We start from the raw sequence: 18,522 nt of genomic DNA, 5'->3' as shown, positions 1-18,522 counted from the left end.
AGCTGCAAAGCTCCACAGCGACGATTGGAGTATCTGTCCATAGGACCAATTTAAGCCGTGCACTCCACAGAGCTGGGCTTTATGGAAGAGTGGCCAGAAAAAAGCCATTGCTTAAAGAAAAAAATAAGCAAACACGTTTGGTGTTCGCCAAAAGGCATGTGGGAGACTCCCCAAACCTATGGAGAAGGTACTCTGGTCAGATGAGACTAAAATGGAGCTTTTTGGCCATCAAGGAAAACGCTATGTCTGGTGCAAATCCAGCACCTCTCATCACCCCGAGAAATCATCCCCACAGTGAAGCATAGTGATGGCAGCATCATGCTGTGGGAATGTTTTTCATCGGCAGGGACTGGGAAACTGGTCAGAATTGAAGGAATGATGAAGGGAAATTCTTGAGGGAAACCTGTTTGTCTTCCAGAGATTTGAGACTGGGACAGAGGTTCACCTTCCAGCAGGACAATGACCCTAAGCATACTGGTGAAAGCAACACTCGAGTGGTTTAAGGGGAAACATTTAAATGTCTTGGAATGGCCTTGTCAAAGCCCAGACCTCAATCCAATTGAGAATCTGTGGTATGACATGCTGTACACCAGCGGAACCCATCCAACTTGAAGGAACTGGAGCAGTTTTGCCTTGAAGAATGGGCAAAAATCCCAGTGGCTAGATACCAAGGGGGGTCAATGCCAAGGGGGGTGAATACTTTCGCAAGCCACTGTACATCATAGGGCAAGCATAACTGGGAGTCAATCTATAGTTTTTATTATGTATTTTCTAACCAAGGGCTGAGATTTGTATGGACTTATCAGTGGCGATTTTAGCATGTAAATCTTGGTTGAGCAAAAAAATTATAATGTGGGATGCATGCCAGCAAAGCCACAACACTAAATTAATTGCACTATAACGGTGACAAACGGTGCCCACAAACTGTTAGGGCCTACATACAGCTGTCCCAATAGCAGAGTCCCAACAGCAGTCCCAACACCTTACCACTGCTACACCTGGCTATCAGCGGAGCATTGTCTGGCATCGAAACAGTTCATTCAGCCTCATTTACTGCCTTTAAAAAAAACATAACTGATATGGCTGACTTGCTTAAACAAATGTGGTTTCTACTGACAATTGAGATGTACAAACTGGCATAAGGGGACGACAAGCGGATAAGAGGCAATCTGTAATTTKAATTAAGACATTAATGAGCGAGCTAGGACGGATGTAGTCAATATAACTATTTGTTCAGCACTTTTGAAATGTATAGCGATAGAATTCAGAACATTCGTTCTTAGTGTTCTTCCTGTACTCTGTCAGAACCATAGGATAAATAAAGGGGGCATGTAAGCAGCCAATGAAAGCTCTTACAATATTAGATGATTACATTTCTCAAAAATAGGTTATAGGCTACCTGTGCACCACCAAGTCAGAACAGTAGGCGAAATTAAGAGGTGAAAATATACCAAATAATTAAGGTGAGGCACATGGGCTACTAACAACTTGATACACAACATACACTTAGTATTACTTTCTTAGCAACAGTATACATATATCCCTGGCATATTACATCATCTATGCAGCAGAATACAATACATTTTTGGACTGTGCTGTGCCCACTTGAACAGGAAGGTGGCGTGGCGGTCCTTTGTGGGCAAACTTTGTCATCAAAGTCTGGCATTCTCTGGATTTATGGTGCTTCAAGACAACTGGGAACTGGAAGAAGAAGAAAAAGGTTGAAACATGATTACGTCAGTGATCTTCAGGTCGTAGCTCTACAAAGAGGCCCGAGTTCCCGATTCACAATTCCGAGTTGGATGAAAGTTCAAAACGTTCCCAGTTGTCTTGAACTCACTAAAGTCAGATTTTGCAGTTCAGAGTTAACAGTTGTTTTGAGCGCGGCACAAATCATGCTTCATTGACAGCATGCCCAATGTTGAATGGTTATCATTTTAAACTTGGATCTTAATCTTGGGACCACACAGCCACTCCACTGAATAGCAGGCTAATGATTGCTTTGCAATGCTTACAGTTAGCCACTGATTCCTTCCAAACCACTCATTGTTGAATTTGCAATTTCCAACTTGGCCGATGTGCCAATGGCCGATGAGCACCGATACATCTATAATTTCTCTTCATTATTTCTCTTCATATGACAAGGATTAAAAAGGATTTGCCAGTAGATTGTTGACTTGATTCATGATGATTACTAGCTAAGATTTTGAAAGTATGATGTTAACATGATCAGTCCAATAAAAGCTACTGTAGATATCACATGATTTGTTGTCATTTTATCTGTGGCCAATGATCTTGAGCCTTCTTGGATGGGCACTTCTAATGTATCTCTATGGCAGCACCCAACGGGCTTGAATTTTCAAGCACTACCCTTAGACTTGGCAGTGATGTAGTGTCTCTATGAGTGACAGAACACTGAGCCAATCACAGCACAATGCTCTGTATTTTCTGCTGGTTTGCCCCACCACTGCAGAAAGCACTGAGCTAGGCTGAAACACCTGCATTGTGGAGCTGCCTTTTGGAGCTGTCTTACTTTTGGAGCTGCCTTGCAGCTTTATTAACTCAACGATATATATATTATTTTTTTTACATGCAAAACAGGCAAGCCTTGCTAAAAATGTGAGGCTCAAAACAAGTGGGGCTCTGCCTACATAAAACACAGCCCTTATTTTAAGTGTTTCTAAAAAATCCCCTATGGGGAAAATGAATGGTGTAAAAACAATTTGGAACCATTTCCCTGTTTGACCACTAGGTTTTATGGGTATTATGACATCTCCACTGAGGAGCTCTATGGGAGTCGTCCGAAAGGCAGGCAACAAGTTTAGACCCAAAATAGAACAATAGAGACTTATTGGGATTATTTTGGACAGATTTTGTAGAGAGAGAAACCTCTCGCTTCGCCTTTTTCTCTGACACGTAGCCGAGCCAGGGGAAATGGAGCAGTGGATTGTAGTTAATTACCATGTTTCTGTGCTGAACTAGGTTGAATATTTGTTTAATGAAAACTACAACTCCCTTCAGCCCAACGTCCCACATAGTTCTAGAGTTGATTTCTCTCGCGAATGATTTGATTTCTCTCTAGAGAAACGGCGCGTTGGGCTCACAAAACCCAACCTAAATGGAATTCAAGTAATTGAACCGATGTTGGTCAATTAGTTGTTTAATAACCCCGCAAAAATGTTGGTTAATCGCTCAGCACTATATTTGAATAAAACAATCAATTCAAATTTTGCTTACATTTGTATACGATCACATAGCCTACTGTATGTCTCTCTGTGTGGGAATAATTTGGAACAGATTTCTCAAATTAAAATCACTTGGAGCTGATTTGCTGGTGTTTTTACACTCTTATGTCAACAGTGTGGTGCATTGGCACAGAAACCTGTTGGTGTAAAATTCTTTGCCTGTAAAAGCAGAGGGTCCATATCCAGGCCAGAAAATAACATTTCATAAGCCCTTCCAGGATAAACAGACAACACCAAGCAAACATGTTACAAAAACAGATATTTAAGAGGGACAAGCCAAAGGGAGCAGCAGATTATGTCAGAAGATCAGAGTTCCAAAACGGAAGATTTATTTAATCATTCAATCTATTTAACATAATAATACAAAATGTCCGTTTCTTTTAGCTGCGAGCTCCGTCTCAATCCATCACAACCGCCTATGTCTGCCTCCCCCATCTGCGGTGGAAAAAGGCAGAGCTACAGCATTGTTTGTCAGACTAAAAGACAATTTAAGCTTGATCCGAAAATGTGGTCGGAGGAGCCGTATGGATGGTGTGATGCAATTGCGGAGCCCCCGGAGGCATCCAGAGGCCAAATTGAGCTCTGTACCGCATCGCTGTGCGCCTCTCAAATTTTGTGACAATGCGGAGGGCTCCGTACTGACATGATTGGTTGAAGGTAGGTGAGGGCAGGAGGCCCACTCACTTCCTTGAGAACTTCCTTCACAACAGCTCTACGCTGCTCGGCAATGCACAATACGTATCAATGCCCTGACTCTTACAGAGGCCATATCACCGTAAATGCTGCACGGCCAACGCAGACGTCAGATTGACCATGCAGCGCCTTTTAGAGACATCCCGAAAATCGGTCTTCTCACGAAAACGTCTGTAGCATCAAAACTACTATACCACTCTCACAAACAAGATGGTGTTCTCCGTTTTGCTCTATGACCCCCACAGGTGTCACGGGACTAGTATGAAGGTAACCTGGTACCAGTACCAAAAATGAATGGAAGTAGTTTTGCACCCCCCCACAAAAAAGGGGTTAAATATATACACTGCTCAAAAAAATAAAGGGAACACTTAAACAACACAATGTAACTCCAAGTCAATCACACTTCTGTGAAATCAAACTGTCTACTTAGGAAGCAACACTGATTGACAATAAATTTCACATGCTGTTGTGCAAATGGAATAGACAAAAGGTGGAAATTATAGGCAATTAGCAAGACACCCCCAATAAAGGAGTTGGTGACCACAGACCACTTCTCAGTTCCTATGCTTCCTGGCTGATGTTTTGGTCACTTTTGAATGCTGGCGGTGCTTTCACTCTAGTGGTAGCATGAGACAACCCACACAAGTGGCTCAGGTAGTGCAGCTCATCCAGGATGGCACATCAATGCGAGCTGTGGCAAGAAGGTTTGCTGTGTCTGTCAGCATAGTGTCCAGAGCATGGAGGCGCTACCAGGAGACAGGCAGTACATCAGGAGACGTGGAGGAGGGCAACAACCCAGCAGCAGGACCGCTACCTCCGCCTTTGAGCAGGAGGAGCACTGCCAGAGCCCTGCAAAATGACCTCCAGCAGGCCACAAATGTGCATGTGTCTGCTCAAACGGTCAGAAACAGACTCCATGAGGGTGGTATGAGGGCCCGACGTCCACAGGTGGGGTTGTGCTTACAGCCCAACACCGTGCAGGACGTCTTGGCATTGCCAGAGAACACCAAGATTGGCAAATTCGCCACTGGCGCCTGTGCTCTTCACAGAGAAAGCAGGTTCACACGCACATGTGACAGACGTGACAGAGTCTGGAACGCCGTGGAGAACGTTCTGCTGCCTGCAACATCCTCCAGCATGACCGTTTGGCGGTGGGTCAGTCATGGTGTGGGGTGGCATTTTTTTGGGGGGCCGCACAGCCCTCCATGTGCTCGCCAGAGGTAGCCTGACTGCCATTAGGTACCGAGATGAGATCCTCAGACCCCTTGTGAGACCATATGCTGGTGTGGTTGGCCCTGGGTTCTTTCTAATGCAAGACAATGCTAGACCTAATGTGGCTGGAGTGTGTCAGCAGTTCCTGCAAGAGGAAGGCATTGATGCTATGGACTGGCCCGCCCGTTCCCCAGACCTGAATCCAATTGAGCAAATCTGGGACAACATGTCTCGCTCCATCCACCAACGCCACGTTGCACCACAGACTGTCCAGGAGTTGGCGGATGCTTTAGTCCAGGTCTGGGAGGAGATCCCTCAGGAGACCATCCGCCACCTCATCAGAGGCATTGCCAGGCGTTGTAGGGAGGTCATACAGGCACGTGGAGGCCACACACACTACTGAGCCTCATTTTGACTTGTTTTAAGGACATTACATCAAAGTTGGATCAGCCTGTAGTGTGATTTTCCACTTTAATTTTGAGTGTGACTCCAAATCCAGACCTCCATGGGTTGATAATTTGATTACCATTCATAATTTTTGTGTGATTTTGTAGTCAGCACATTCAACTATGTAAAGAAAAAAGTATTTAATAAGAATGTTTCATTCATTCAGATCTAGGATGTGTTATTTTAGTGTTCCCTTTATTTTTTTGAGCAGTGTATATATATATATATATATATCCGGACCTTTACATCTCCTAGATATAGTAGACACTTCGAAACCGTATTCCTTATCATTTATTTGACTTGTCTGTTTTGCCATTTAGGAAAGTGTTATTCAATGTGTAAAATAGTAGTAAAGGCCAAATTCAATATTTTATCAAATAATATAAAATACAATTATACCTACAGGTCCTAAAATTGGGGATATTCTACAAAGATCTGAATAAATATTATAGACTTATTTTCCACAATGAGAGTAATTTGCATGTAATGTGCTCTTTGTTTCTCTGCAAAACATGCTCTCAATCCATTATCTCTACTGTGGCTTAGTTGGTTCAGCTTCCTGTTCAGATAACATCACAATGATATGCCAACAATTAATATTTTTGACCACTTCAAGGAAAACAATCGGAAACAAAATACATTTCAGACATATCTGAACTTGAGTGTTTTATTATTCCAGATACAAAATTGATGCAGCTCCTTTTACAAATATACATGGGGAATACAGCATGTCATATCACCATCCAAAAAGGAGTTACATTTCAAACAGATCAATGTGAAACAAAATAATTATACACGTACAGTACATTATCGTTGTTTTGGACTATCATGATTACATTAAACTATGATACACTATGACCAAAGGTATGTGGACACCTGCTCGAGCATCTCATTCCAAAATCATGGGCATTAATATGGAGTTGGTCCCCCCTTTGCTGCTAGAACAGCCTCCACTCTTCCGGGAAGGCTTTGTACTAGATGTTGGAACATTGCTGCGGGGACTTGCTTCCATTCAGCACAAGAGCGTTAGTGAGGTCGGGCGATTAGGCCTGGCTCGCGGTCGGCGTTCCAATTCATCCCAAAGGTGTTAGATGGGGTCAGGTCTCAGTGCAGGCCAGTCCTTCCACGCTGATCTCAAAACAACAAAAAATCRATATGGACCTCGCTTTGTGCACGGGGGCATTATCATGCTGAAACAGGAAAGGGCCTTCCCCAAACTGTTGCCYCAAAGTTAGAAGCACAGAATCGTCTAGAACAGGGGTGGGCAATTCCAGTCCTCAGCGGCCTGATTGGTGTCACAGTTTTGCCCCAACCTCAGCTAACACACCTGACTCCAATAATCACCTAATCATGATATTCAGTTTAATGCAATTTGATTAATCTTCTGTGTTTGTTAGGGGTGGAGAAAAAGTGTGACACCAATCAGGCCCCTGAGGACTGGAGTAGCCCACCCCTGGTCTAGAATATCATATGCTGTAGCGTTAAGATTTCCTTTCACTGGAACTAAGGGGGACTAGCCCGAACCATGAAAAACAGCACCAGACTATTATTCCTCCTCCACCAAACATTACAGTTGGCACTAGGCAGTCAGGTAGTGTTCTCCTCCTGGCATCCACCAAATCCAGATTTGTCCGTCAGACTGCGATGGTGAAGCATCATACCAGAGAACGCGTTTCCACTGCTCCAGACTACAATGGCGGCGAGCTTTACGCCACTCCAGCCGACGCTTGGCATTGCGCATGGTGACCTTAGGCTTGTGTGCGGCTGCTCGGCCATGAAAACCCATTTCATTCAGCTCCCGACTAACAGTTATTGTGCTGAGGTTGCTTCGAGGCAGTTTGGAACTCGGTAGTGAATGTTGCAACCGAGGACAGACTATTTGTACGGGCTTCAGCACTCAARGGTCTGGTTCTGTGAGCTTGTGTAGCCTACCACTTCGCGGCTGAGCCGTTGTTGCTCCTACACTTTTCCACTTCACAATAACAGCACTTAGTTGAATGGGGCAGCTCTAGCAGGGAAGACATTTGACGAACTGACTTGTTAAAAAGGTGGCATCCTATGACGGTGCCATGTTGAAAGTCAGAGATCTTCAGTAAGGCCGTTCTACTACCAATGTTTGTCTATGGATATTGCATGGCTGTGTGCTTGATTTTAAACACCCTCGCTAGCCCTCTCCCATACATCCTCTGCAGGGTGGTCCCTCCACTCGCAACCTCAAGAACCCAGCGCTGCTCTCTGCACCCCTGAAATAGCTTAATCCACTAATTTTAATAGGTGTCCACATACAAAAAAAGTATGTTCATAAACAATGTCAAATTACAGTGGAGAAATGCATGTCTCTATTTTACTGAAAGTTTACAAAAATGTCTGAGTTTAACCCCAAACCTCTTCAATCTACATTTAAACCAATTTTAGGACTCTTTAGCATTTCTTTGATATGCGCGATTATTACTTTACCACTATTATTGAGGCATATACAGTTGGAATTTTACATACACTTAGGTTGGCGTCATTAAAACTCAGTTTTCAACCACTCCACACGTCTTGTTAACAAACTATAGTTTTGGCAAGTCAGTTAGTGAAATAATCTGTAAACAATTGTTTGTCCTATCACAATTCCAGTGGGTCAGAAGTTTACATACACTAAGTTGACTGTGCCTTTTAAACAGCTTGGAAAATTCCAGAAAATGATGTCATGGCTTTAGAAGCTTCTGATAGGCTAATTGACATCATTTGAGTCAATTGGAGGTGTACCTATGGATGTATTTCAAGGCCTACCTTCAAACTCAGTGCCTCTTTGCTTGGGAAAATCAAAAGATATCAGCCAAGACCTGGAACCACGCAGCTGTCATACCGCTCAGGAAGGAGACGCATTCTGTCTCCTAGAGATGAACATACTTTGGTGCGAAAAGTGCAAATCAATCCCAGATCAACAGCAAAGGACCTTGTGAAGATGCTGGAGGAAACAGGCACAAAATTATCTATATCCACAGTAAAACAAGTCCTATATCGACATAACCTGAAAGGCCGCTCAGCAAGGATGAAGCCACTGCTCCAAAAAAGCCAGACTACGGTTTGCAACTGCACATGGGGACAAAGATCATACTTTTTGTAGAAATGTCCACTGGTCTGATGAAACAAAAATAGAACTGTTTGGCCAAAATGACCATCGTTATGGAGGAAAGAGGGAGGCTTGCAAGCCGAAGAACACCATCCCAACCGTGACACACGGGGTGGTGTAACAGTTTTAACTTTACGGCGTCCCCTCGCGCGAACCAGGGACCCTCTGCACACATCAACAACAGTCACCCACGAAGTGTCGTTACCCATCGCTCCACAAAGGCCGCGGCCCTTGCAGAGCAAGGGGAACCACTACTTCAAGGTCTCAGAGCAAGTGACGTAACCGATTGAAAGGCTATTAGCGCGCACCACCGCTAACTAGCTAGCCATTTCACATCCGTTACACTGGCAGCATCATGTTGTGGGGGTGCTTTGCTGCAGGTGGGACTGGTGCATTTCACAAAATACATGGCATCATGAGGGAGGAAAATTGTGAATATATTGAAGCAACATCTCAAGACATCAGTCAGGAAGTTAACGCTTGGTCGCAAATGGGTTTTCCAAGTGGACAATGACCCCAAGCATACTCCCAAAGTTGTGGCAAAATGGCTTAAGGACAAAGTCAAGGTATTGGAGTGGCCATCAATGCCCTGACCTCAATCCTATAGAAAATGTGTGGGCAGAAGTGAAAAAGTGTGTGCGAGCAAGGAGGCCTACAAACCTGACTCAGTTACAGCAGCTCTGTCAGAAGGAATGGGTCAAAATTCACCCAACTTATTGTGGGAAGCTTGTGGAAGGCTACCCGAAACGTTTGACCCAAGTTAAACAATTAAGGCAATGCTACCAAATACTAATTGAGTGTATGTGATGAAAGAAATATAAGCTGAAATAAATCACTATTATTCTGACATTTCATTCTTAAAATAAGTGGTGATCCTAATGGACGTAAGACAGGGAATTTTTACTAGAATTAAATGTCAAGAATTGTGAAAAACTGTTTAAATGTATTTGGCTAAGGTGTATGTAAACTTCCAACTTCAACTGTACATATGACTGGGCTAGATGAAAAATGTCTGGTTTTGCATCCATTTCCCCAGTCATGTAGAAATGAATAGGCCAATTAAGCAGGAGCACATTCTCATATGTACACCTTCTACTCCATTTGGAGGCTTCTATCGCTCTGGGTTTTATGAGTCTCAACATAGTCAGCGGGGATTAAACAGAAACATAACACCCAAACTGAAGACAACACAATACATTCGACATTGGCTTCTTTTTCAGTCACACAAATTATTTTTTGGTACTTGTCAGGTCCTTTTATTTTTCTTAAAAAAAAGAAAATGTACACCAAGTCAGAACATTGTGGACCCAACACCTTTAATTGGTCGGCCCAGTTCTGTTCAGTTGCATCATGACAGGCACCAGTCTGATTTCGTGCTCTTATTCCCTCCCTTGAAAGAGGGAACATAAGAAGTTGAGATAGCGTGACAGAAGTCCATAATTCCAGTGAGTTCTTGTGACAGAGGACAGGTGAACTGGACATTGATAGGTAGATGGATGGATAACCAGAAACAATGACCTCCCTATCCCACACCCTACAATCCAACGGCTTCTTCAGATTCAGAGAGCGCCATTTGTAAAGGAGTCAAAGGCATTTCCCTCATATGAAAGCTAAGTGGGTTTACTGAATGAGTGAATGATCATGCATGGTCTACGTGGTTGTGGTGGCGGCTGAGCGGTCATCGGGGTCTCTTGCGCGTGACAAAGATCAGGACCCTGCGGATGGCAATGAGGCGGTCCTTGAGGGAGGGCATGGCCAGGATTGTGAGCTGGGCACGGTTGTCAAGAGGCAGCACAGCCAACAGCCACCAAGCCCACGCTGGACCACTGGGATTACCCTGGAGGGAGAGGGAGGAAGTCAACTTGATAACAGCAACACACTCAATCACTATATGACATGAGTGTGTGTGTGCGAGAGAGAGAGAGATGGTTAGGTTAGTGTCGTACCTGTGGGTCAGGGTCCTTCCCAGGTAGGTGTCCAAAGTGGCTGATTATCTGGCTCGTCATGTTGTCTTTAAGGGAGGTGAACCAGCCGCTGGCCTGGTCGTACACAGAGACATAAAGCTTRTGCAGCTCCACTAATTCCGGGCCCTCCACCTGACCACACACAATATTTAAAAAAAAAAGTTAGCATACACTCTAATCACACCAAACTTACAAAAGTGAGGATACGAATATCTATAATGCACTTTTTGTATCCACATACATGACCATCCTCACACACAGCGTTTGCCAGTACACACCTTCTTATCCTCCAGGTACTCGATCTTGGCCGTGTTGTATCCGTCTCTCTGGCCGTGGCTCAGTACTTTGAAGCGGGACACACCGATGGTGTCGACCACAGACCTCCCATCAGGAAAAAACTTGACGTCCCGGACCTCCAGCATGCAGCCGTAATCAGCAAAACCCTTCAACTCGTCAGCTATGCACATGCCAAACTGTTTGGTGCCGGTCTCCATGGAGCGGCGGATCATGAGGCGGTAGCGCGGTTCGAAGATGTGCAGTGGACAGGGGATGGTGGGGAAGGCCATGGTGCACACAAAGATCGGCACTTCCTGGTTCAAGCTAGGGTGGAAGGAGGGACACGATTGGTCAGTGATTAGCATAAAAAGCAGGACTACAGGATTAATTTACCATTAAGTCAATGGCTAAGTAAAATGATCAAATCTGTGACTCACTTTGCCAGTTCCTTCATCTCCTCCTCGTGGACCTTCTTCCTCTCTGCCAGCTCATCTCCCAGGTAACGCTGCAGAACTTCCTCCATCAGCAGGGTCTTGTTGAATCCTCTAGTGGCCAGATACTGGAATTACACAGTGGAATAGGACATTTACATTTGATTGGATCATCCATGTCTTTGTGCATTTTTCTTTGCATTTTATATTGGTCCAATATCCTAGTTTAATACATGTGTCAGAGGAAGCTTTGTGCCAACTTTGTTTTTGTCACGCTAAATCATCTATCACGCGACAGAAATTACAGCCATCATTTTCATAATCACCAGCTCTGCCCTAAGCCTTCCATACACATATAGAGCACAGCTACTTCCTCTGTATGTATGCATACACACACACACCTCGGAGAGGTTCTCTTTGCAGAGAGGGCAGTTGGGGTTGTGGTCCAGACAGCGCTCTAGACACTTGAGGCAGAAGGTGTGTCCACAGGGGGTGGAGACAGGCTCAAAGAACAGCCTGGAAGAAACAACACAATAACAGGAGCTTTATCAGTAGAGGTAATTATCACTATTGACTGAAAATCAAACATCCTGAGTAGCTAACTGTAAAGATATAATTGTGGTGGTTAATTGATGGTCCTCTTACCTCATACAGAGGGAGCACTCCATATCTCTACTGTCGAGCAGGTCTGAGGACACCGTCCTTCCCCAGAGGTAAGCAGCAGGAAGGTGAGAGGAGGAGCAGGCTTCATCTGGTCTGAGAAGTTTGGAGGGAGGGCTGAAGGCTATGCCGTCCCCACTGTGTCTCCTCTTGKGGCTGCCTGGGGGGGCAGGCTGGGCAGCCAGGACACTGGCCAGGCTCTTGGCGTCTTCTAGCAAGGGCTTCTCAGCTTCACTGCTGGSGGACAGGGGATGTTTGGAGGAGTCTGAGGGACCATCGCACAATGAACTCTTACTCACTCTGAACTCTAAGTCCTGGAGAATGGAAAAGGAGAGGGGTTACTAGGAGAAATAGGTGTGTGGGGGTGTAAACGTGTATGTATGCATGTACTGACCTGTGAGGAGCAGCCAGGCTTCTGTGGCGTGGTGAAGGGGTTTAGAGAGCCGTACAGGGCGGGGGGCTTGAGGCGAGTGGAGGGACCACCCTGTAGAGGATGTATGGGAGTGGGCTGACCATCCTTCTCAAACACCGACGAGAACAGCTCACTAAGCACCTACAAAAACAGAACACACGGTCAGTAAGTACGCTCATACAATGTCATAGCACTCATAAGTAGCTTATAACTCTTAATCACCCTCTGACGCTGGCTCGCTCTCCTTCCTGACTTGCCTCAATGCTCTCTCTGTAAGAAAGGTGTTTCATTGTACTTGTGCAAGTGCCAATAAAAACTTGGAACTTGAAATAGTATCCATAGTGTAAAGGGAATATGTGACAGTGGAAATAAAGGACATGGCTCACATACTGAACAGATGGTCTTGTCATAGTGACAGTACATATTGCAGTGAATATGTAACAGCAGTGGAGCTACTAAAACAGGCCACAGTGACAGCAGGGGATAGGGTTGGCATAGCTCCCCAGCTAAGACAGCTGGAATGGGGGCATTGCGTCATCACCTATTGTGGAGCAGGATTTAAAACCAAACTAATCCTGTCTAGTAAGCATAGAGACAGATTTACACTGTCATATCGTACATAGTGATACTGCATTAGTACCATAGCAACTGTGATTGTACTGTGATTTTTTTTTATACTATTGTGATGTGACATTAAGGACATTATGTTTGTGGTTGAGCCTGTGTAATGGAATTAAATGGACAAAAGAGTTTGAACGTTTTTACATTTTTGAACTAGCTTCAACGGGAATGCTGAATTGAAGGGGGGTAAAATTGTGTATTACCTTCTGGGCTTCCAGCTTCACCATCATCCAATCAGGTTTCAGTGCCACACACATGAAGTACTCCTTTAAGGCCTCATCGTTGCGGTTGGCTTTACTCAGGGCCGAGGCCTTGATGTAGTGGGCCTGGGAAAACACAGCGAGAGGAAAAACATTTTGAGTAGGAACTACTCTATTGGCATTTCAAAAATAAAGTATATTTTCAAAACACTGATAACGAGTAATCTGAATATTGTTAATGACCATCCTAAACAATTTAAGATAACTTTTTAAAAACGGCAAAACATGGGAATTAAATCCCCAACTTGGTAATTATTGTCATAACATCCAGGAGCTCTTCAACCAGGTCAACATAAGCTCTTCCCTATTCACAGTGCCTGGGTTTCAGCTATATCTGTTCTATTTTGCATGTCTCTGTCAGCAGTGGTAATTTGCATATTAACATGCACACAAGCATGTAGCATCCTATCTCACCTGTGAACACACAGCAGCCTCCAAATCATACTTTAACATATGTCGATGTGCCCATGAGCAAGGCACTTAACCCTAATTGCTCCTGTAAGTCACTCTGTATAAGASCATCTGCTAAATGACTAAAATGTGAATAACTAGACAGAGACATTAATATTTTAGGCCCAGATATAATGAGGACATTTAGTGGTCTATACTCTGCTGGGTAGATTGAGTTGCATATCTATTTCCCTCACCTTTGGCCAGAGAGGGTTGAGTCTACACAGGCTCTCTGCATCCTGGATGGCCTGGCTGTAGTTCTTACTCTCCAAGTGCAGCTCAGCACGCTGTGCCAGTAGCAGACCTACAGATGGCGCTGCACAACAGAGAGAACAAGCAGAATGAGAAAATTTAATTTACACCCTTTCAAACAGGTACATTGTTGTGAAGTTGGATGTTTATCACAGTATGACATTTGCTACTGGGCAGGCAGCCAGCCTGTAAATGCATAGACAATCCTACAGTGAGTCAGACAACAACCAAATGCTTTTATCATGTCCAAACAGAAGAATTTTTTTTCCTTGAATTAGAATATTGCACTGTAAACTCCCATGCACAGTCTGTGCTGGGAATTAGGCCTACAATAGCATGTATCACCCTTCTGGCTAGTGGGGAGGGGAGAGACGATAAGGTCAACATTCTGATTAATGATTGCCTATTTTTGGCTAATCTCTGGATGACATAACTCCGCAGTGCCACAATTTACACAACCGGGTCAGTAGCTGACATTAAAGCAGAGCTGCTGTGTGGCCAGCCTCCACTTTAACGCCAAAGGATTTAATCACACTGATGCTGGCTCACTCTCACTCCTGACTGACTCAATGCTCTTTCTGTATTAAGGGTCAGGACACACGTTTTTTTCCTAAGGGACTAATTAGGGGCCTGAGTTTTTCTTGGTCAAAATCAGGTCACAGAGTTGGAAAACAACTCCTGTCCATATCTATAGGGAGTGAACTGCTCAGGGCTGATCGGGTGTTTCAAAGGTAGAACGGAGGAGGAGGGAGTGACCTAAATCCCGGCAGCTTCCCTAAATAAGAAACACATGGAGCATGTTGGTAAAATGATAGCTGGTGGGGGAAAGACTGAATGGAGTTCAGTCCATTTTAATGTAACAGCACAACCATTATGCAATGAATATTATATCAATCCATGGGGTATGAGACTCGGAGTCAGAGTAGAAATGTGGGTTAGGTAATCGGGGAGTGGGGACTACTGGGCTTATGAAATAATTGCTTCGAAAGATGCAGTGCAGTGTCGCCCCCTATCGGTGACACGATGTGAAATAGTGAAAAGTAGGTCATCTGGTCTACCAGATTTATCTGGTTTTAAGTCGGTAAAGGGGTTACATAAAATACATAATCTGTTCTAAAACATAAGAATCCGACAATTGCTTAAATGTTACATTATCTTACCCAGTTCTAAGGCTTTGTTGTACTTCTCCAAAGCATCTGTGTAGTCGTGCTTCTTCTGTGAGACCTCACCTTCTATCCAATGCCTCCTGGCTTTACTTTCAGAGTCGAACCATTTATCCAACAAACTACTGAGGATGACATTTACTCTAAGCCCAATGGGTAGGATCTGTACATCTTTTTTGTTCAGTTTATGTTTGCATTGTATGCAGTCTTTGACAGTTTCTTTTTCTAAACAATGTTTGCAAAACGTATGGCCGCACTCCATGGTGGTTGGTTCGGACAGTAAACACCTACAAAGGCGGCACGAAAACAAGTCCAGGGGTTCGTCCTCAAATGCCTCTGTATCGGCCTCGATATCATCGTCTCCATTCCCACTTTTATGACAACTCTTTGCCTTCCCATGAATGTTTAGCTCCTTCTCGCGAAGAGTCCGTGCTATGTTTACAACCAAAAGCTGCAATTCGTCCGGCCGAAGTTTGCCTATGTTGGCCGCCGTGCAGTACGAGTCAAGCGCCTCCGCTATCCGTCCGGCCTGGGCAAGAGCGTCAGCTTTGAGCAAACAGATGCCCCGGTCTGGATGCTGGAGGTCCACCAGCTGAGAGCTATAGATTTCCGCGGCAAGGTCGTAGTCACCTGCCCGGGTTGCTTCCGCTGCCACCTCGAGCATTTCAGTGCATATACCCGCTGCTCTAGGGCTGGATACCGCGTGGACAAACTGGTGAGCTTGGATTCCCGTCTCCATTTTCGTCTCGGACTATAAACGTATAGCTAGCTAGCAGTGTTGACAACTTAACTGATATTCGGACAAAAACAGTCCTTACTCATCAGAAAAATACTTCACTCTTTTACATGTGCCATTGTGAAAGTCCCGTGTTGTTTTCCAAGAGAAGAGCTAGTAGGCCTTATTCCGCGAGATCCGAATAGAACATGCACCAAGCTGGTGACTAACGTCAAAATAGTTCGTATGAAGACTTCCCATTTTGTCAACCTATATATACAGATTCTATATTACAGCACCGTAATGCCCATTTCCCATGTCCCTAACGTTAGTTGGCTGACATAACCAAACCTCCAATCTGTGACATAACGTTAACTTCGCTAGCTACGCCTCCTCAAAATACAGCAAGAAGGCGGTCTGTAATTGCTGGCTAGCAAAACATTGTTGGCAGCTCAAATCCTTCACCGGAGGTTTGCAAATTTCCTACTCCGTTTAAATAGCCAAATGAACTTTTAACTGTTAGGAAAAATACATTTAAAAGGCAAGTATCTGGTCCTCGCAGTACTCTATCTTGCTGATCAGTTGGTGAATTCAATTTCAGAGACGCATCGCCGCGCACATAAGCACGTGTCGTTATCTGTGAAACGTCATTGGTCCATTATATGGTTACGACGCAACATTGTATATACCCCAATACCATCAACATTGTAAATCGCCCAGGCACTCAATTCATGTAACAACTGGTGGGATATATTGTTTTATGTAATAATTTACATAAGAAGCAAAGCGAGAATAACACTTACATTTGTTTTGAGAACACTGTCAAAACATATTGCACTGCTTTGAAAGACACGGAAAACCGTAATCCTATCCTTTGAAAATGTGGTCAAAATTGCTGGTGGATGCCATTTTCAAAACAGAAACTTGAGGCATTATTCGATATGATAATAACAAGAATATGACCAACTCAGATAGCAGGCTAAGTAGCTACAAAATGTATAATTTTGTAATGGCTGTGGAAGACTCTCCCTAACTATCTCTTCCTCTCTCAGCCAGGTAACAATAGCGTTTGTGTCATTTGAAAGTTGTATAAAACACACGCAGTTTATGGCTTATAAAACTGTTGAAGTGTTGACAGTGCTGAATAACAACTTAAACATGAACTTACTCATACAAATAGCAGCATGTTGCTGTATTTGTTGAGTCACTCTGTGGTCATGGTTTTAAAAGTTTTGAAATCTCAAATTATCAACTTTGATGTGCGTTCCAGGCTTCATTTTCCAGACTATTGCACAAGGAAACTGCAGACATGATGATCTGAGCTATCTGATTGGCCAGAGATAGGCGAATAGGTACAATTGATTTGTTCTATGGGCTTTCCGGGTAGGCAGAATTCTACCTTCAGACATTAAATGGTTAAAATTGGTAACATAGCCTTCCTGGCGCTAAGGCTGCTGAATCAAGTGCACCTACCGTCAACAGCTACAGTCTGTTACCTAAAGGTAGGTAATATGGCTTCAGGTTCATCTGCCTCACTTAAAGACCATTCTGGTGGGAAGCTGCTATAGATCACCAAGTGCAAACAGTCATTATCTGGATAACAGGTGTGAAATGCTTGATAATGTACAGGTGAAGTCGGAAGTTTACATACACCTTAGCCAAATGCATTTAAACTCAGTTTTTCACAAATTCCTGACATTTAATATGAGTAAAAATTCCCTGTTTTAGGTCAGTTAGGATCACCACTTTATTTTAAGAATGTGAAATGTCAGAATAATAGTAGAGAGAAGGATTTATTTAAGCTTTTATTTCTTTCATCACATTCCCAATGGGTCAGAAGTTTACATACACTCAATTAGTATTTGGTAGCATTGCCTTTAAATTGTTTAACTTGGGTCAAACATTTTGGGTAGCCTTCCACAAGCTTCCCACATGTTGGGTGAATTTTGTCCCATTCCTCCTGACAGAGCTGGTGTAACTGAGTCAGGTTTGTAGGCCTCCTTGCTCGCACACACTTTTTCAGTTCTGCCCACAAATTTTCTATAGGATTGAGGTCAGGGCTTTGTGATGGCCACTCCAATACCTTGACTTTGTTGTCCTTAAGCCATTTTGCCACAAGTTTGGAAGTATGCTTGGGGTCATTGTCCATTTGGAAGACGCATTAAGACCCAAGCTTTAACTTCCTGACTGATGTCTTGAGATGTTGCTTCAATATTTCCACATAATTTTCTTACCTCATGATGCCATCTATTTTGTGAAGTGCACCAGTCCCTCCTGCAGCAAAGCACCCCCACAACATGATGCTGACACCCCCGTGCTTCACGGTTGGGATGGTGTTCTTCAGCTTGCAAGCCTCCCCTTTTCCTCCAAACATAACGATGGTCATTATGGCCAAACAGTTCTATTTTTGTTTCATCAGACCAGAGGACATTTCTCAAAATATTTGTCCCCATGTGCAGTTGCAAACCTTAGTCTGGCTTTTTTATGGCGGCTTTGGAGCAGTGGCTTCTTCCATTCTGAGCGGCCTTTCGGGTTATGTCGAGGGAAGCAAAAGTCATTCCGCTACCTAAGAATAGTAAAGCCCCCTTTACTGGCCCAAA

The 18,522-nt window shown here is 44.0% G+C and overlaps 1 protein-coding gene across 1 annotated transcript; it reads right to left on the bottom strand.

The window, feature by feature from the left end:
- Positions 1–9,985: 9,985 nt before the first annotated feature.
- Positions 9,986–16,293, bottom strand: LOC111959759 (LON peptidase N-terminal domain and RING finger protein 2). The gene is made up of 10 exons (XM_023981554.2): positions 15,205–16,293; positions 13,990–14,108; positions 13,286–13,408; positions 12,444–12,602; positions 12,035–12,363; positions 11,791–11,905; positions 11,396–11,517; positions 10,961–11,282; positions 10,665–10,814; positions 9,986–10,555 (listed from the first exon to the last, which is right to left on the bottom strand). Exons 1-10 carry the CDS (start codon positions 15,944–15,946, stop codon positions 10,397–10,399), a joined length of 2,340 nt encoding a protein of 779 aa, XP_023837322.1. The 5' UTR covers positions 15,947–16,293; the 3' UTR covers positions 9,986–10,396.
- Between the last annotated feature and the right edge of the window lie 2,229 nt (positions 16,294–18,522).

The sequence above is a fragment of the Salvelinus sp. IW2-2015 genome, linkage group LG36 (assembly GCF_002910315.2).
Source record: "Salvelinus sp. IW2-2015 linkage group LG36, ASM291031v2, whole genome shotgun sequence".
NCBI classification, from domain to species: Eukaryota; Metazoa; Chordata; class Actinopteri; order Salmoniformes; family Salmonidae; genus Salvelinus; species Salvelinus sp. IW2-2015.
Note: the sequence above shows the minus strand (reverse complement) of the source record. Positions and strands in the feature narration are given on the sequence as shown.